This window comes from Rattus rattus, chromosome 8 (genome assembly GCF_011064425.1).
Source record: "Rattus rattus isolate New Zealand chromosome 8, Rrattus_CSIRO_v1, whole genome shotgun sequence".
Lineage (NCBI taxonomy): Eukaryota > Metazoa > Chordata > Mammalia > Rodentia > Muridae > Rattus > Rattus rattus.
In genome coordinates, this window is record NC_046161.1 from 58,583,291 (window position 1) to 58,604,255 (window position 20,965).

Genomic DNA, 20,965 nt, shown 5'->3' on the forward strand with positions numbered 1-20,965 from the left:
TATCTTATTTTGTTTGTGGATGTGGGGAACAGAATCAAGAAATGAGCATTGGTTGTTTTCCTCACAATCTCATAAAAAAAAAAAAAGACTTCTTTTTATATATATGACTTTGTATGTAATACATATATACATACCCATACATAAATAAACCATACATTAGTACATACATATCCACACACATATAAGCATACATAAATACATAAACCATAATGTACATACATAAAAATACAGAGTGTGTGGTGCTCTGGAGATCAGAAGAGGATCTCAGATACCCTGGAAGTATACATAGCTATGTGTTACTATGTAAGTGCTGTAAACCAAACAGTGTGCATTTGGACACCAAATATACTGTATGAGCAATGTGTGCTCTTAATGGTTACCTCTTAATGGTATCTCTCCTGCATCTTTGTTTTGTTTTGTTTTGCCTTCCCAGAACTGGGATTATGGGCAACAGTAAGCTGTTTTTTAGCCTGGGTAATGGAGATCTGAACTCTGGTCATCATGTGTGTGGGGAAGTCCTTAACACTCTGAGGGATCTCCCCAGCCCTGAACTCCCTTTTTGTTGTTTGTTTTGAAACAATGTCTCACCGTGTAGCACTGGATGGCTTAGAACTTGCCTTGTAGACCTGGACTTGAACTTCCAGAGATCTGCCTGAGGTTAAAGGTATGCACTGGATTCAATACTTTTAAAGAAAACAGGGAACATTTTTTAAAAAAAATATTATTTATGGGGTTGGGATTTAGCTCAGCGGTAGAGCGCTTGCCTAGCGAGCGCAAGGCCCTGGGTTCGGTCCCCAGCTCCGAAAAAAAGAAAAAAGAAAAAAAGAAGAAAAAGAAGAAGAAAGAAGAAAAAAAAAGAAAAAAATATTATTTATTTAATGTATTTGAGCACACTATAAGCTGTCTTCAGACACACCAGAAGAGGGCATCGGATCCCATCATGTGGTTGCTGGGAACTGAACTCAGGACCTCTGGAAGAGCAGTCCACGCTCCCAACCACTGAGCCACCTCTCCAACCTGGGAACTTTTTTTTTTTTTTGGGGTGTATTTCTTTGGGTCTACACATCTAATCCTAACTACAATCTTTTCCTCATAGCTTTATTTGATTAACAAAATTCACAGTCATGGCATTTTGCTCTTCTCAAGAAGCAGTAATTTCCCAGCCAATGTTGCCTGACACTCTGTTTTACTCTATTTACATCAGTTTTTTTTCTTTTTTTTTTTTTTTTTTTTTTTTGGTGAGACTGTAGACGCTGGACTGGAACCTGTGGCGATCCTCCTACCTCAAGGCTGGAATTCCAGGCGTGCACTGTCACGCTTGGCTTCCATTGTTCGGCTTCTAAATCCGGGAACCTGTTCCTGAAGCTAATAAAGATCCTAGAGAGTGAGAACTCTGAACTTCCTGCTGTTTAAGCCGCTCCAGGTGGGAAGGCGGGCTTCCGAGAACGGTGGGCGGGGCTCAGAGCCTTAGGCCCCTCCCACACCTTGCGTACCCTTGGCGCCAAACTTCCCAGCTTTTCTCGCGGAGCGAAGTCCCGAGCCTCGCGAGAAGTGCTGTTGGCGCGCTTGGCGGCGGCCGCCGTTTGGGTGAGGTGAGACTGCTTTTTTGGAGGGCAGTTTTGGAAGCAGAGGCCGCGCTGCAAGCCTGGCGCGGGGCGCGGGGCGCGGAAAGTGGGGACGCACACAGGAGCCGGGCGGAAGCGGGGCTGAGGAGGAGCGGGTGGGAGGCGCCCGAGGGACCGGAGGATGGCGGGCCTGCACCTGAGGCGGCGCCTTCACGGCGCGCACTGACCTGCGCCAAGCTTCGGAACTGAGAATATGGAATGAGTTTGACCAGATGAGAGGAAGGATGAGCAGCAGGCTGGAGAGCAAGGAAGGGAGATGTGAGATTTTTAGGGATGGTACCCTAAGGCAGAGCATGAGTTAGGATGGTAGGACTTCCTTTAGGGCGAGGAGCATTTGACAACTAGGAAAAAGTTGTACCTTGGAAAAAAAAAAAGAAAAAAAATTTAAAAGTTTTGGGGGTGTATTAGACATGTTCTGAGTATAATATCTTTAGTTGTTTTTGTTTTTCTTTTTTAAGATTTTTTTTCTTTTTTCTTTCTTTTTTTTTTTTTTTTTTTTTTTTGGAGCTGGGGATCGAACCCAGGGCCTTGTGCTTTCTAGGCAAGCGCTCTACCACTGAGCTAAATCCCCAACCCCAAGATTTTTTTTAATATGAATACACTGTCATTGTCCTCAGACACACTAGAAGAGGGCATCAGATCCCATTACAGATGGTTGTGAACCACCATGTGGTTGCTGGGAACTGAACTCAGGACCTCTGGAAGAGAAGTCAATGCTCTTAACTGCAGAGTCAACCCCCCACCCCCCTAGTCCCACAGTTTGTGTTCTTAACAACTCCCAGCCATCTTTTCAGCCCAAGAGTTTAATTTCTAATTAAAGATAGGTTCTCAAGATAGGTAGCCCAAGCTGGTCTGGGGTTGGCCCAGCCACATCGCTGAAGATAACAAATTTCTAATCCTCTTGTCTATTCCTGAGGGCTGAGATTATAAATCCATGCACTCCCCAAGGTAGTTTATGGGGTTCTTGGAATTGAACTCAGTGCTTTGTGGATTCTAGCTAAGCCCTCCACCAAGTAAGCCTACATTCGTAGTGTATGTTCCTTGTGTGTATAGACAAGGATTCTGTTTCCCCAACTGGTCTCATGGTTCCTACTTTAGACTCTTGAGTGTTAGTTAGGACTACAGTGCGTATCACTGTTCCTAGCTTGGAATTCTTTTTAAATTCCTTTCCTCAGCAAATGTATATGGAACAATTGTGTATCAGGTTTTGGGACATAGTGGTGAAACAACAAAGAGACTTGCCTGATTTTTGTCCTAAGAGAGCCACAATCAATATAGGAGACTAACATTAAATAAATAAAGCCTAACTGAGAAATGATGATTTCTATAAAACTTCTCCATAGTGCTGCTTATTCTTATAAGAAAATTCTGGGCCATCAAGATGGCTTGTCAGGGGAAAATGCTTGCAGTACAATCTAATGATTTGAATTTAATTCCAAGATGGTGAGAAGAAAGCTGTTCTTAGGTGTGTCCACATGTACTCACACTCACAGTGTTATTACTCGATTTAGGGACATTTGAATGGTCTCTTCTCTAAGGTAAGGGTCTTGGGTGTAACTAGGATGAATTCTGTCCCTCCTGCTTCTACCTTTGTGTTAGGACTGCAGACTGCATAATCTCTTGGTTTGAGATAGGTTTTTTTTTTTTTTTTTTTTTTTCCGGAGCTGGGGACCAACCCAGGGCCTTGCGCTTGCTAGGCAAGCGCTCTACCACTGAGCTAAATCCCAACCCTTAGATAGGTTTTCCTGAGGAGGTAATGGTTAAAATTTGAGAAGAATCAGGGGTCAGGGAAGAGCTTTCAAAATGCATGTAATGTTAGTACTTGGGAAGTAGAAGCAGGAGGATCGGGAGTTGGAAAGACCCTCTTTCAAAATGCAAGAGTAGGGCTTGGTTGGTGTAAGGGATTTACTGCTCTCGACAAGGACCTGGGTTCTGTTCTCACAAGCTACACCACCACTCAAAACTGCTTGTAACTCTACTTTCCAGGGAACACATCGCCCTTTTGCTCTTTGAACATATACACATGTGTACTGCACATAGACACAGACAAATACACAGGTAAAAATTTATCTTTGCCAGGTGGTGGTGGTGGTGGTGCAAGGCTTTAATCCTGGAACTAGGGAGACAAAGATAGGCAGATTTCTGAGTTTGAGGCCAACCTGGAGTACAGAGGGTTCTAGGTCATCCAGGAAGACACAGAGAAACCCTGTTTGGGGTGGGGAAAGGAGGGGGGGACAACAAAAAACCCAAACAAATAAATAACTTTGTATGGAACAAACATCCAGGTTCTTGACAGTAGAAATGGCTCTTTCAAGGAGTTTAAAAAGAGAGTGAGAGAGTATGAAGTGAAGTTGGCAATTTATAAAAAAATTTTTTTTAAAGAGTCTTGTGATCCAGACCAGCTTTGAACTGCTATATAGCCAAGACTGACCTTGAGCTCCTGATTTTCTTTCTTTTAAGTGCTGGGATCTATGTATTTTAAAGCCTATTTCTCCCCTACTGAATTTTTTTTCTCCTTTTGAGACCGTGTCTTCTAGCTGTCCTGGAACTTGCTATATAGACTATCCTGCCTCAACTCAGAGATCTGTCTGCCTCTGCCTTTTGAGTGCTAGGATTAACATGTTCACCATCACATCCAGCTACATTAGATGTCTTTAACTGAATTTTAGCATGATGTCAGCTTTACATTTCCAAAAGCTCAGTCCAGCTGAAGTGAGAATTTATTGAAAGAGGCAGTAGTGAGTGGAACATGGTGTGCTTGAAACAAGCAAGAAGTGTTCTGAAGTGGTTATAGAGATAAGGACAAATATTGAAGGAATATTTAGGAAATTAAGTGGATATGTTATATTGAATACAGGTAGGAAGTGTCAAAGACGACTTGTCTTTAATTTGAACATTGTGATGGGTGTTACCGAATTGAGGGCATTTACAAATTCAGTTTTGTAGCCAGGTGGTTGTTGTGGTGGCCGTGGTGGCCTTGGTGGCCTTGGTGGCAATAGCGCACACCTTTGGTCCCAGTACTCAAGAGGCAGAGGCAGACTAATCTCTGCATTTGAGGCCAACCCGGTCTACAGATCAAGTTCTAGGACAGACAGACAGTCAGACAGGGCTATACCGAGAAACCTTGTCTCTAACCGCTTCCCAGTCCACCAGAAAAGAATCCAGTTTTGTGTAGGAGTTAATGAATGCCATTGAGACAGTTGAAAGCTGCAAAATGGACAATAGGGATCTGCAGACCCAAAATATGGTCTAGGTTGGAAGAATCAAAAGTTAATAAATCTGGGGGCTAGAGAGATGGCTCAATGGTTAAGAGCACTGGCTTAACCTCTTAACAGAGGAGCTTGGTTTGATTCCTACCTATAACTGTAGGAACTATAAACTTGAATTCCAGTGGTATAGTGTCTTCTGATCTTCAGAGGCGTGTGGTACACAGACATACATGTAGGCAAAGTACCCACGTACACAAACTTTAAGAAATATGTCGTTAGGGGTTGGGGATTTAGCTCAGTGGCTAGGCAAGCACAAGGCCCTGGGTTCGGTCCCCAGCTCCAAAAAAAAGAACCAAAAAAAAAAAAAAAAAGAAATATGTTGTTATTTAGTTGTAGGGTCTACATTACATCTCAGTTCAGAGTCATTTTCCTTCATACTACTATCTTTGCTACTCTTTAAAAACCATGTATAAATTTGAAATGTGGTTTAAGTGATTTTTTTAAAGATTTATTTATTTATTATATATGAGTACATTGTAGCTGTCCTCAGACACACCAGAAGAGGGCATCAGATCTCATTACAGATGGTTGTGAGCCACCATGTGGTTGCTGGGGATTGAACTCAGGACCTCTGGAAGAGCAGTCAATGCTCTTAACCGCTGAGCCACCTCTCCAGCCCGGTTTAAGTGATTTTTAGCATGGTTTTCACTTTCCATGAACTAGATTGTGTAATAAACTGTTTTGGTTGAATAAAATAACTTTATTTTTTCTTTTGGAGGAAAAAATGTTGGAGCAAGAAGAACATGGCTTGTTTGAAATACCAGATTATGAACATGTAGAGGATGAAACTTTTCCTCCCTTCCCACCTCCGGGCTCTCCAGAGAGAGATCCTGCAGAAGCTGAACCTGATGAAGGTCTGTATCAAGAATTTCACAAAAGTCCCCTTTAATTTGTTTGTTGGTTTTGTTGTTTGTTTGAGCAGGATTTCTCCATATAGCTCATCTGTCCTGTAGACTCTGGTAGCCTCAAACTCAGAGATCCAACTGCCTCTGCCTCCCAAGTGTTAGGATTAAAGGTGTGCACCATCAAGCTTGGTTGTTCGTTGGTTTTTAAGACAAGGACTCAGAGTGTATCCCAGGCTAGCCTTGCTCTTGCAATCCTACTGTAGACTGCTGAAATGTGCCACATAGTCATGTGTCAGATTAGCTTAGAAATGATACATTTTGCAAATGAGACTCGAATTTAAAAAAATATTTACTGGCTGGGTGGCGGTGGCACATTCCTTTCTTCAATCCCAGCACTTGTGAGGCAGTGGCAGGAGGATCTCAGTGAGCTTGAGGCTAGCCTGGTCTGCAGAGTAAGTTGTAGGATAGCTAAAACTACACAAAGAAACCCTTAAAAAAAAAAAAACAAAACCAAAAATAACTTTCTTTGTGTGTATCTGAATGTACGTGGGCACACAGGTGCTACTATGTGTGCATAGGGAGATCAGAGGACAGTTTTTAATACTAAATTTTGGTCTGTTTACTTGGATCAGGGAGTGGATCACCTGTTCCTGTTCCGCCAAAGAGAATAGTTAAAAGGAATATACCCAAGCTAGATGCTACGAGGTATGCACATTTACTTTGATATATATGTTTACAGATTTCTACACAGGTAGTGTTTTTCTTTTATTATCACAAGCTTTGGTGGGTGATTTGGAGATCAGATAGAGTTCTATAAAGATTTTTTCTCCTTTAAACATTTTCTTTTCTCCAATTTAGGAAGAAATTTTTTTTTCTTTCCTCAACAGTCTTGGTTTTCACAGGGCTAGAAATTCAAAATATATTTCTCTTCACAGATTGACTTCAGAGAGAGGGCTTCCAGCCTTAAGGCATGTATTTGATAAGACAAAATTCAAGGGGAAAGGTCATGAGGTAAGAAATGTTTGATTTCTATTCCTTAGCAATGGGCATTGAATCCAGGGCAAGTGCTAGAACATGTGCTAAACAATACTACTGGAGTACATCCCAGTCCAGGTTTATTTTAGACAATTATTTATTCAAAAAATTTGAGACAAAGTAGCACTATGTAACAGTGGTTAGCTGTTGATCTTTTTTTTTTTTTTTTTTTTTTTTTTTTTTAAAGTTTTATTTTTTTTATATCAGTACACTCACTGTCTTCAGACACACCAAAAGAGGGCATTGGATCCCATTACAGATAGTTGTGAGCCACCATGTGGTTGCAGGGATTTGAACTCAGGATCTCTCTGGAAGGGCAGTCAGTGCTCTTAACTGCTGAGCCATCTCTCCAATCCATGTATTGGTCTTAATAAGAATGCCATATATTTAAATGGTTAGTCCTAAGGGAGTAGCAATATTAGAAAGATTTAGAAGGGTTGTGGAGGTGTGGCCTTGTTGGGAGAAGTGTGTCACTGGGGTGGGGCTTTGAGGTTTCAAAAGCCCATGCCAGGCCCAGTCTTGTTCTCTCTTTCTACTTATGGTTCAGAACGTAGCCCTCAGCTGTTGTTCTAATGTATACCTCTGTGCTCCCCACCATGATGATAATGCACTATAAGCCTTTGAAACTGTTACTGAGACACACCCTCATCCCCACCCCACACACTCTTGCATGCTTTCTTTTGTAAGAGTTACCTTTACCTTGGTCATGGTGTCTTGTCACAGCAATAGAACAGTGACCAATACTCTAACCCTGAACTCACACAGATCTGCCTTTGTTTGCTTCCCAAGTGGTGGGATTAAAGCCTTGTATCATCATACCTGTCTTGTTTTAGAGGTTTTCTTTTTTTTCTTTTCTTTTTAATAACAGTGTCCACATATAGGTAACAGATGTGCAGCTTGTGAATCACAAAAAATGGAGCAGGGGGTATCCCAAAGCTATTGCCTGCACATGGGATATGTTGTTATATCTGAGCTGCCTTGTCTGGCCACAGTGGGAGAGGGAGCACCTAGACTTGCAGAGACTTGAAGTGCTAGGTTGGGGGGATATCTATGGGGGCCCCCACTTGCTCAGAGGAAGAGAGGAGGGATGGAAGGATTGTGGAAGGGGGTAAATAGGAGGGGGGCAGTGAGTGGGATGTAAAGTGAATAAGTGAAAAATTAAAATTAAAAGCAGAAAGTGAGGTAAAAAATATTCTGAATATATACTGTTGTTAACCATCACCTCTAGAGAAGTAGCTTCAGTGAAATAGAAAGGGTATTGGAAGAATTAAGAGAACATAGTTTCATGTTTTTGCCACCATGTTTAACATGGCTTTAGGAAAATTAGGTCTGAGTCTCTCAGCCCAAATTTGTACCTTCAAAGTTTATAGCAATAAAATTTACTATGCTTTTTCTCACAGGGTCTTTTTTTTAAAAAAAAAAAAAAAGTTTCTTGAGACAGGGCTTTTCTGTGCAGTTCTGGCTATCCTAGAACTCACTTTGTAGATAGTCTGGGCTCAAACTCAGATTGACCGCCTCTGCCTCCCTTTTCTTTTTCTTTTTTTCTTTTTTTCGGAGCTGGGGACCGAACCCAGGGCCTTGCTAAATCCCCAACCCCAGTGTTTAATTTCTTGGAGTTAGAATTAGAAGCATTTTTGAGATGTCTGATGTGGGTGCTAGAAACTGAATTCAGTCCTCTGAAGAAGGAAGAGCAGTATGTGGGGTTTTTTGGTTTTTTTTTTTTTTGGTAGACCAGGTTGACCTTGAACTCCCAGAAATCTGTTTGCCTCTGCCTCCTGAGTATTGGGATTAAAGGTATGCACCACTGTGCCTTCTAGTCAAGGTTAAATTACAGTACCAGCTAACATGTGTTGACTTTGTCAGGTGCTTCTTTTTTTTTTTTTTTAAAAAGATTTCTTTTTCATGTATGTGAGCACACTAGTGCTGTCTTCAGACACACCAGAAGAGGGCATCGGATCCCATTATAGATGGTTGTGAGCCACCATGTGCTTGTTGGAATTGAATTCAGGATTCTGGAAGAGCAGTCAGTGCTCTTGACCACTGAGCCATCTCTCCAGCCCGTTTCTCTTATTTTAACCCTCACAATGGTCCTATGAGTGTATATTGCTTTATACTTGAAGAAATAGTCACAGGAAGTTAAGCAATTTGTATTTAAATCTATGTTTTCTGTTCTAGTTTATAGTATTGTTAAGTGAAAAATGAGTTATTTTACAGTAAAGGCAGATGTTTAGCACTTGTTAGTTAAGCTTATTGAACTTGATTTATTTATTTTAGTAATCTTAATTCGGGTTTTAAATGTAGAGGGATGTTATGGTTTGAGAGTGTTAACTGTTAGCACCACTATCTTTTTTTTTCTTGGGGTTTTGGAATATATTTCTGAATTCTCAAAGCTTGTATTTAGGAAACTGTCAAAGAGTATTCAGTGATTCCTGAGAGATACTTTGACATCTTTTATTAAAGCTTATTTTGGGTTTTTATGAATACTTCTGAAAAGATATACATAGGATTCTTTTAAACCTTTATTTTTGTACTGCTATTTTCCCTCCCCTTTTGTGTGTGTGTGTGTGTGTGTGTGTGCATGTGCATGTGCATGTGCATGTGTATGTGCTTGCCAGAGGTCAACCTCAGGTGTGCTTCCTCAAGCTCTCTCAGTGAGCCTCAGGATCAACCTTTTTTTGTTTTATTTTAAGTACTAATATTACAAGGCCTACCACTGACTTAGGGTTTCTATTGTTGTAATGAAGCACCATGACCAAAATTGAGTTGAGGCAGAAAGCATTTATTTCATTTATCACTGAAGGAAGTCAGGATAGGAACTCTATACAGAGCAGGAACCTGGAGGCAGGAGCTGATGCAAGAGGCCATGGAGGGGTGCTGCTTGCTGGTTTGCTCTCCATGGCTAACTCAGCTTGCTTTTTTACAGAACTTAGGACCACCTGCCTAGAAATGGCTCTCGCTATTATGCCTGTTTGTTTGTTTTGTTTTTAATGTAGGACTAGGGATTGTACTCTGGTTCTCAGGGTTATTCCCCAGCCAGTTAACCAACAGAGCGGTCTTCCCAGCATTGTAGTGTTGTTTTCCTGTCTAGTTTCTAAAAATCTGTGTCTAAATCAAAATCTGTATTCACTCTTTTTCCCAATGTTTTCTGAGATTATGATCGTCCAAACCTTTTTCTGTTTCTTGCTAAAAGTTTCTTAACCTTATAAATAGGACAGCAGTGACTTTGGCATTGCCTTTAAATGCTAAAATCTGCTGACATGGTCAGCTATGAGATTGAGTCTTCTGTTCAGCATTTTTATTTTTATGTGTTAGGCTGAAGACTTGAAAACGCTAATCAGACACATGGAGCACTGGGCGCATAGGCTATTCCCCAAACTGCAATTTGAAGATTTTATTGACAGAGTTGAAAACCTAGGAAATAAAAAGGAGGTTCAGGTAAGTGTGATTATCATGAATGTCATTCACAACGCTAAGTAGTACAGGATGGGCTTACTTGAGGCTGAATTGCTGGTTATGAGTCTTCATTTTGAAATATGTTTCATTAAGACGGGAAAATTAGTAGTCATTATTTGAAGTACAGCTCTTTCAGGTATGAATAAATGATTGTTCCCTTCCTAACTTATTGATAAAGATGGGGAAAAAGTGTCTTTTTTTTTTCAGACCTGTTTAAAACGAATTCGACTTGATCTGCCTATTGTACATGAAGATTTTGTTAACAATAACGGTAATTACAAGTTTATTCACTTTATTACAACGTAGCTTTTAGAAATAGGTCTAGCTGGTGTAGGCAATAACTGAGGTCTTAACCCAATATTTATATAACTATAGAGTAGTTAATAGTTGAATCTAGAATTTAGTAAATCTAGAATGTAATTGTGTGCATGAATGTTTGTGTGTGTGCGCGTGTGTGTGTGTGTGTGTGTGTGTGTGTGTTTGTGTGTGTGTTTGTGTGTAGGTGTAGTGAGCTTCTATTTGTTAGTGTGAGTATAGACTGCAGTGGACAACCTTCCATAACCTTTCACCTTGTCAACCTCAGGGATCACTCTTATGTCATCAATCAGGCTTGGCAGCAAGTGCCTTTATTTACTGAGACATCTCAGCCCAGTAATATTTATATTTGATACTTGTTTCTATTTAGTATTGTAGTTAGCATATAAAAGAATGAATTTCAGCCAGGTATAATGGCACATGCCTTTAATCTCAGCACTTAAGAGGGAGAAGTAGATGAATCTTTATGAGTTGAAGGCCCGTCTGGTACATACTGAGTTCCAGGGCAGCCAAGGCTACTTAGAGAGACCCTGTCTCACTCCCTCCTTCTAAAAGAATGTGCTTTACTGTGAGATTTTCATGTGTGTATTATTGTACTTGGCTCAAGTCCATGTTACTTTCCTTGACTCCTTCCCTCTTAAAATTTATTTCCTAAAAATATGATGGTAGCTGGCATGGTGGTACACATACCTTTAATTCCATTGCTCAGGAAGCAGAGGCAGGCAGAACATTCTGAGTTTGAGGCCAACTTGGTCTCTATACAGAGCTTCAAGGACAGCCAGGACTACATACTGAGACCCTGTCTCATGCATACAATAAAAAAAAAAAAAAAGATAGGATTACAATATCATTAGACACGTTATAGAAAGTATCAGTAAGGGCTGGAGAGATGGCTCAGAGGTTAAGAGCACTGACTGCTCTCCAAGTGGTCCTGAGTTTAATTCCCAGCAACCACATGGTGGCTCACAACCATCTGTAATGGGATCTTATGCCCTCTTCTGGTGTGTCTGAAGACAACTACAGTGTACTCACATCAATAAAATAAATAAGTCCTTTTAAAAAAAAAAAAAGAAGGCTGAGGACTACCACCACTGGCCTTTAAAAAAAAAAAAAGGAAGAAAGAAAGAAAGTATCAATAAAAGGGGGAAATTTTATCGTTTATATTGTTTGTGTGCTTGTGTGCCATGGCATGTGTGTGGAAATCAGGACAACTGGAGTAAGTTTTTCCATCATGTAGGTTCCAGGGTTGAACAAAGGTTGTGAAGCATGTTTGGGAACTTACTGACTTCATTGATGTTTTACATTCTTGTCAGTACTAATACATATTAAACTAGAGTGTTCATATGTTTAGAAACCATTAGAAAAACTGGCTCTGGGAAATTAGGTTGAATAGTTCGTAGATGAACATTTCCATTTCATCATTTGAATGTGTAGACTTGAGTTATATGTGCTAGATAACATGTGTCAGTTTTCTCACCACTTGAGAGGTGGGAGTAGGAGTCTCAGAAGTTGAAGGCCATCCTACATAGTGAATTTGAGGCTAAATTGGATTATACAAGATCCTGTTGAAAAGAAAATCCAAAAAACTAGATCCATGGCTATTGGCCTTTAGGAAGAACTGCGTGACTGTACCTGGTATTGATTGCATTGTTAGTTGTACAGTGCAACCGTAGACAGTCACATACATCAAAACAAATGGTTCCTGCCGACAGGGTCTGTATAGTTGTCAGATTTTCTGTGCGATGGCTCCATACATAAAGCTTTTTAAAAAAATTTTTAACATGTATGTTTGTGTGTGTGTGTGTGTGTGAATCTGTATGTGGCTATGTGCACGTGTGAGGCAGTTACCCACACACTGGAGCTGGGTTTATAGGAAGTTGTGAGCTGCCTAACATGGATGCTGGGTACTAAATTGTGGTCCTCTGCAAGAGCAACAAGTGCTCTTATCCACTGAGCTGTCTCTCCAGTCCCTCAGACTTAGTTTTTCACTAGTAATGTATATGGTGAATCATAAATAATGCCACACAGTTTTCTTATTGTTTAAATCAGTAGTTCTCAATCTTTCCAATGTTTCAGTTCTTTACCACAGTTCCTCATGGTGATGTTATAGTGACTCCCAACCATAGTTATTTTTGTTACTAGTTCATAACTGTATCTGTTGTAAATATAATGTAAATATCTATATTTTCTGATATTGTTAGGCAACAACCCCTGTGAAAGGGTTGTTGAACACTCCCCTCTGATCCATAGGTTGAAAACCATTGGTTTAAATAGTCTGGAACTTTAAATTCTTTTAAAAGGTGGTATTTATTAATGGTGTACAATTTGGCACATGTCAAAATAATTACTATGGTATTAAATACCAGGCATTTCTGGGTTAGTTTATTTTTTTAGCACTTTTTTGAATTGTCTACTATTGTGCTGAAGGCTTGAGGATAAAAGATGAGTAAAATTAAGCCTCTAAGTTTATAGTGTACAGATTGAGTTAGACAAATAACATTATCAGTAGTTTGACAAGTGTTAGGATTAGCCATGTGAGTGAGGTGCAGTGGACAAAAGTTACATTAACTGGGAAGAAGCTTATAGAGAAGGTATCACAAGTGTTTTTATTAAGCAGTAGAGGTCAGCCAAAGGTGGTTTGGGATGTATGCCTTGTACACAGGCATACATGTTTGAGTATTTAATTAATTTTATTAATATGTGTATTTTTATCTTAAAAAAAGCTTATTTTTTTAAATCAAAAATATATTACTATACAACTCTAAAGCAAGCACAGTGTGATTGAGTAATTCTTCCAAAAGTCTGGTGTTGGGGCTGGGACTGGGGCTGGTGAGATGGTTCAGCAGGTAAAGGTGCTTGTCACCAGTCCTGACAACCAGTGTTTGGTCCCTGGGGTCCACTGGTGGAAGGAGAGAACCAACTCCTGTGAATTGTTCTCTAACCTCCATAGGTGTACCATGGAATGCACATGCACATGCATAAACACCCATTTACACATGATAAATAAATGTAACTTAGAAAGTTTTGGGCTAATACTCAATACAATGATTTGAAAATAGGACTAGGGGTGGGGATTTAGCTCAGTGGTAGAGCGCTTGCCTAGTAAGCTCAAGGCCCTGGGTTCGGTCCCCAGCTCCAAAAAAAAAAAAAAAAAATAGGACTAGATGAACTTTTTACGTTTTGGTTTTATACATAAGGATGCACACATCCAAATAGGAATTGGAATCCCATGAACTGTGCTTAGTGAGTCTTTCATTCCTCCTTTCCTTCCTTAGGATTAAGTATTGGACTAGCACCTTGCATATGGCAAGCACTACTATTGAGTTATTTTCTCCCAGCCCTTCATTTCTTTTTCTTGAGATAGTCTTTTGTTCTGTAGCCTGGGCTGGCCTGGAACTTATGTAGCTTAGACTGGCCTTGCATTTGTGGTAATTCTTCTTCCTCAGCCTCCCAAGTGCTATAATATTGGTGTGAGCTACCTCACCAAACTTTTAGCCCTTCCTTAAAAAACAGGTCAGGGAGTAGGGGTAGGGCCCTGGAGAGATTGCCTCACTGGCTATTCGTCCAGAGGACACGGGTTTGATATCCAGTACCCATGTGGCAGCTCACCTGTAACTCTAGTTTCACTGTCCCTCATTTTTTAAAGCTCATTCTTTTTTTTTTTTTTTTTTTTTTTCGGAGCTGGGACCGAACCTAGGGCCTTGTGCTTGCTAGGCAAGCGCTCTACCACTAAGCTAAATCCCCAACCCCTTAAAGCTCATTCTTAAATGCTGGGAATCTTGTTAATGTTTACTGGTTAAGTATCCCTTATTTTTCTACAGTTATACTTTTAAAATGTATCTACTTTTTATGTGTGGTAATGAATGCACCTTCATTTGCTAAACTACCTCAATGGGCTTTTCTCTATCCTTTCTTGGTTGATTTTTCTCCAAATGAATCGGGCATTAGATTAAATACTCTGCCCCACTCCCCCAAAACCACAACTATAGTTTCTTTGTGTAGTATTGGCTGTCCTTGAACTCACTCTATAGACCAGTCTTGGCCCTTGAACTCATCTGCCTCTCCAGTACTGGGTGGGTAGCACAACTATCACTTCACTAAGATTTTCAGTTATTTATTTATTTATGATTTATTTATATGTCTCTCCAGCCTGATTTTCATATTTCTAGTAGATCTATTGTCAGTTACGTTTCTGCCTTAATGTTGCAGTTCTTATTTCATTAAGAGTAAAACCTGGCCTGGGTTCTGTCCCCAGCTCCGGGGGGGGGAAAAAAAAAAAAAGAGTAAAACCTGGGGCTGGAGTGATGGCTTAGCACTAACTGCTCTTCAGAGGTCCTGAGTTCAATTCCCAGTAACCACTTGGTGGCTCACAACCATCTGTAATGGGATCTGATGCCCTCTTCTGGTGAGTCTGAAGACAGCGACAGTGTACTTACATACATGAAATAAATCTTTAAAAGAAACAAAACAACAAAAAAGAGTAAGACCAAGACTTTCCCCTGGATCAAAGTAACTAATTTACTTTTCCTCTTCAAACTATGCTTAGATAGGAACTCATTTAAGTTTTCCTGACTACTCTGTTAAAATTATATCTCTCTCATTCATTTCTCATCATCCTCCTGCTGTTTCCTCTTTCTTTCTTTCTTTCTTTCTTTCTTTCTTTCTTTCTCTCTCTCTTTCTTTCTTTCTTTCTTTGGGGGGGGCGCTATTCAAGATGGGTTTCTCTCTGTATTCCTGGCTGTCCTGTAGACCTCCCAGGTGCTGGGATTAAAGGCTCGTGCCACTATGCCTGACCCTTTTATTTAAAAAATAATTAAATAAATAAATAAAGACAGCATCTCACCAGGTGGGGTTGGTGGTGGCCAGCATTCTGGAGGCAGATGCATGCAGATCTCTGAGTTCAAGGCCAGCCTGATTTACAGATCAAATTCCAGGATAGCCAGGGCTACATAGAGAAACCCTGTCATGAAAAACAAAACAAAACAATCAGGGTCTCAAGTAACCTAGGGTAGCTTTAAACTTGCCAGGTAGTAGAACCTTGAACTTGTCATCCTCCTGCCTCCACCTGTCTGGTGTACTGGAATTATAGGTTTGTATTACCAAATTTGACTTTCTTACATATTTTGGTTTACAGGAGTTTTTCACCACACCCAGTTTATGCAGTACTGAAGATCAAACCCAGGCTTTTGTGCTTGTTATATTAACCCAGCTATCTTCCCAGACCCCCTTTTACGTGTCCATGTGATGTAACATGCAGCTTACTATAAGAGTAATTTGTAAATATTTCTTTTACCGGAGTCAGCCAGTACAGGCCACATTTTTCTACCCTACAAATGCTTTTTTTAGGTCAGGCCACTTGCCACTTTAAAACTTCTTCAGTTGAATGTTGTATGAATTCTTTCTCTAACTCATCTAATAAATACTAAAGTTATATTAACTTTATTCTCTCCCACAGATGAAGTTGAGGAAACTAACAGCCTTGATGCAGCTGCCACTGGATTTGATGCCTTTGTGACAAGTTCATCTGACAGCAAGAGGTTTGCTTCTGAAGCGAGTAGAAACCTAACAGAAGAGCAGCAGCAGAGAATTGAGAGAAATAAACAACTGGCCTTGGAAAGAAGGCAGGCAAAGCTATTGAGTAATAGCCAGTCCCTAGAAAATGGTAAATTTTATGCTGGTTTTTATGAGCTACCATATAATATCAAGGGCATGTTAGAAATTTTAACTTCTTTACTATCTCTTGAAATAATACCTCTAGGAATAGAAAAGTGATGTTAGTTTATGTATGTATGTATTTTAGAGAGTGTCAGTATATGTATGCTTGTTGTTTGGAATCCTAAAAGAATGTTTAGGATGGTTTTCTGGATAATTTTCTCATAGTGCCAATATATTAACAATGTATTCTTCTTTGACTTCTTATTTTAAAGTACTTACATTTTTAGGATCATACTTAGGAAAATTATTATTGAGGAATCAGTACATTTTAGTTCTGGGGATTGAACCCAGCACTTTGCACATACTAGGTAGGCACTATATCATTGAGCTACACAGGGTCTCAATAGGTTGCCCAGGCTAGCCTTAAACTAACCTATAACCTAGATAGGCCTTGAACTTGCCTTTATCTCTCCTCAGCCTCCTGAGAGCTCAGATTATAGGCTTGCACTACTGCACCAGCTTGTGATAATAGTAAATGTAATATCTCCATACTCACTGAGGATTAGCAGTCAGTTTCTGTGATGTAAATGGGTACTAAAATGCTTTTTTAGGGGTGGCAGTCATTGGAGATGGAAATAGGGCCTTGGAGGGGCTGAGTAAGCATTCTTTCATGAACTGTATTCTCAACCCTTCCTTAAACTTTTATTTTGAGTTTAGGTCTTTCTAAGTTACCTAGTTGACTTTCCATTTACCCACTTAATGATCTTCTGTCTCAGCCTCCTAAGGTGAGGGGGTTACAGATATGCTGTGCAGTGGGCTACTAAAATGCTTTCTATCACATTGTGCCATTTTTGTGAGTTTTTTTTTTTTTTTTTTTTCTTTTTTTCAGAGCTGGGGATGGAACCCAGGGCAATCCCCAACCCCTTTTGTGAGTTCTTATAGTTTACTTATCTGTAGCATCTCTTTCCCACTTTAAAAATTGCCTTAAACTTCTGTCTTTATTTCATTGTATTTGGTATCTAGAGTTGGATCCAAGTCCTTATGCATATTAATGGCTTTGTACCCCAGCACAGGTTTTTTTTTTTTGCTTGCTTGCTTTGTTTTGTTTTTTTGTGTGTGTGTGGTTTTTTTTTTTAAAACAAACTGGTTCAGAACAGAGATACTATGTTTTTCTGTTTTTAATTATGTGTCTAATATATATATGATTGTATGTATGTGAGTTTAGATGCCTGGTGTGGGTGCTGGGAACTGAACTCAGGTCTCTGCAAAAGCAGAACATCTTATTAACACCTGAGCCACTTGCTGGACCTGGGTTTTCTTCTTTGTACCTACATTGTGTGGTTCACTTTAAAAGACCCAATGCCCTTTTCTGGCCTCCTTGGGCACCTGCACATGTGTGCATACAGATAAATAAAAATAAAAACCTAAAAAAAGAACTATAGTATATAAATACTATGTTGTAAAATGTCTCATCTAGCTGGGCAGTGGTGGCATAAGCCTTTAATCCCAGCACTCGGGAGGCAGAGGCAGGTGAAGCTCTTGTGAGTTTGAGGTCAACCTGGTCTACAAAACAAGTTCTAGGACAGACAAGGCTATTACACAGAGAAACCCTGTCTCGAAAAAAAAACAGAAAAGTAAATACCTAAAAAAAAAAAAAAGAACTATAGTAAGTAAATACCATGTTTTGTCTAATCCAGCCGGGCAGTGGTGGTGCACGCCTTTACTTCCAATGCCTAGGACGTAGAGGCAGGTCCATCTCTGAGTCCAAGGCCAGTCTGGTCTATAGAGCAAGTTTTGACCTTCTCAACGTTTACCTAACAATAGGGATTTAAGACTCATTTTCTGTTTATAAATTTTCCTAAATACAAATAAATATTTTAAGGTTTTCTTTTTCTCCAGACAGGTCCCCCCCACCCCCAACCCCATCCAGACAGGGTTTTAAGTGCTGGGATTAACAGGCATATGTCATGATCCCTGGTTTAAATTTTCTTTACTATTAATCACTTTGATGTAAAATTTAACTCTATTTGTCTTGACATTTTAAATGTGTGTGTGCTTGTGTCTATGCCTGTGTGCAATGTGGGTGTGGATGTGTGTACCTGCACATACAAGTCAGGGGATAATTTAGAAGTCTTCTCTTCCTTCCACCATTGGGTCAATCAGGCTTGACCTTTCCCCTTGAGTTGTCTTGCCTGGCCTGTGTCTGATGTTTTTCTTTTAAATCTCTAGTTTTATTTTGAAAGAGAAGTTACATTTGAATAAGAATGAAGAGTTTGAATATAATATCATTTTAGGACACTTAGCTTTTGTATGTGAGAGTACCAAGATTGAATCCAGGACCTCATGCTTGCTGATCTGAATTGATTCTATGACTGAGTTACACTTACCCAGGATCTTGGCACTCTAAGTGTTCTTTTATGCATTTGTGAAAAACTGGTTTATATTTAGACTTAGTTATAATTAGGTGATTATAGGCTTGATTTCTATCAAGTAAGCACTTGAAGATATTTGCATTTATCAAGATTGGATCAGTTGCTTATACTGAGTAATAATGTTGATGTTTCTCTCAGATGTGACAGTTGAAGAGAGCAGTACTGGTGAGAATCAAGAAGAGTCAAATGGATTGATCACTGCTGATGGTCTACATGACGTTCCTTCTGCCAGTACACAGGAAGAAGGACAATTGGAAGCAGAGGAAACACAGCTGGACCATCCTAACTTAGACTAATCCAGAAATGTTCTAAGTAGCAACCCTCTACAACAGAATCCTACAGGCTTGGAGTTATTTGTAGTTTTTTCTACTTTGTATAAATCCTTAAGTCTTAAGGCTTCTGTGGATTCCTGTTTAAAATACAATGACTATTTAAATTGTTTCCTACTATTTTAGTAAGTCTATTTATTATTTTCGGTGTTCTGTATAAGTCTGACTTTATAAGCTGTTTTGTAGTTTGCATTGAATTGTTTCTTACTAAATTGGGTAATGATTAAAATGTAAATATGCACTGACTGTTAGGTCAGTTTTTATAAAGAAATAAATTATTTTGTAAGCAACTCTCAGGATTTGAGTTTCTCACCATGATTTAGTTACACAAAATCATGTTTTGCTGACGTGGTTAAGGATTTTGACTATTTTGTGAACTCACTCATTGCATTGTCCTGGCTGGTCTGAAATTAGAGGTCAACGTCCTTTTTTTGCCTTCGAGGACTAGGATGACAGCTGTGTACATCATCTGGTCTTTTTTTTTTCTTTTAAACATTTATTATGTATAAGTACATTGTAGCTGTCTTCAGACACACCAGAAGAGGGCATCAGATCTCATTACAGATGGTTGTGAGCCACCATGTGGTTGCTGGGATTTGAACTCAGGACCTTTGGAAGAGCAGTCAGTGCTCTTAACCACTGAGCCATCTCTCCAGCCCCAGGTCTTTTCTTATATATGATTATTTTCATATGATTATTGAAACAGTCTTACTGCAACCTCAGCTAGTTTGAAGACTACCTTGTGTTGGGATCAAAAGATTGCTACAATACCCATCTTGCCTGCAAGAGTCACTTTTATATTTAAAAGATCACATAAAAGGTTGATACTGCCTCCTCCCCATTAATGATGATAGGCAAGTTCAGAGACAGTAGGTTGAGAGTGTGCTAGAGAGCTTTCATAGGGTATATAAGACCATGGGTATGAAACTCCAGCACTTCTAGAAAACAGGATGCCCCTCCACGTTAGTGACTTGTTGGTAAGAAACTTGGAAAGTATTGTGAGGGGCAGTTTACAAGGGTCATATGAAACTGTTGTCAATTGGTAGAAGGGATTCTGAGTTTGGGAAGCATGTATATGCCAGAAATATTTCAGAAATAAAGATTTGGGAACGATGACTAGGAGGCTAGAAGTGATGGGGCCAGATGAAGAGAGAACTTGACTGGAGTTTTTTGCCTGCTTTATGAGCTTGGAGGTGCTAACTAGAGCTGAGGAAGCACCATATTGAGACATGTTATGGTCTTTTTTTTTTTTCCGGAGCTGGGGACCGAACCCAGGGCCTTGCGCTTGCTAGGCAAGCGCTCTACCACTGAGCTAAATCCCCAACCCATTTATGGTCTTTTTCATGGCAGCATATTCCCATGAGTTGGGGAAAAAGACTGAATACAAGGACTTACAGAAGGTCTCTTGTCTCTTAGGAAAAGGGTGATGATGGTGCTATGGTGACTTATTCCTAAGCCAGACAAGGTGACATCTTGGACTGAATGGGAAATGGAGAGTAACAAAGATGGTATAAAAATCCAGACAAGATGGCTGACATTGCTTTCCAGGAGTTCAATTCCCAGAACCACATGGTGGCTCAAATCTGTAGGAGAGTGCCCTCTTCTGGTGTATCTGAAGACAAACATGGTATTAAAAATCCAGGAAGTTGGGCACAGACTATGGATTGGAGGGGGTTTACAGGAACTATCTCAGTGATGAACCAGGGAAGAATGAATGAAAAAGACAGGCCTGTTGTTTCAACATTGAACAGCTAGAAGATTACCAGGAAGGTCTGATCAGGGTTCCAGACACATTCACTGACTGGATGACAGAAGGGCAGGTGGAAAAAGTTATTTTTCCAGTAGTTGAGTTTGGGAACACTTCCTTTGGGAAGGGCCAGGTACCTGGCCTTTGAAGGTGCACACAGTAGAATTCAAGGGTGGGAAGGGAGTTTGAGGCAAGAGTGGTTGTAGCCCACTACTCTTCTGCCCTACCTCCAGCTGGTGCCAGGGCAACAGGGAAAGCAT

The 20,965-nt window shown here is 40.0% G+C and overlaps 1 protein-coding gene and 1 non-coding gene across 2 annotated transcripts; both read left to right on the top strand.

Moving 5' to 3' along the window:
• The first annotated feature begins 1,486 nt into the window (after positions 1–1,486).
• Tipin (TIMELESS interacting protein) lies at positions 1,487–19,248 on the top strand. The gene is made up of 8 exons (XM_032910259.1): positions 1,487–1,592; positions 5,613–5,748; positions 6,372–6,444; positions 6,675–6,750; positions 10,087–10,209; positions 10,435–10,498; positions 15,998–16,204; positions 18,768–19,248. The coding sequence occupies exons 2-8, from the start codon at positions 5,619–5,621 to the stop codon at positions 18,923–18,925; spliced, it is 831 nt and encodes a 276-aa protein (XP_032766150.1). The 5' UTR covers positions 1,487–1,592; positions 5,613–5,618; the 3' UTR covers positions 18,926–19,248.
• LOC116908426 lies at positions 12,165–12,299 on the top strand. Its single transcript, XR_004388958.1, has one exon.
• Positions 19,249–20,965: the final 1,717 nt, after the last annotated feature.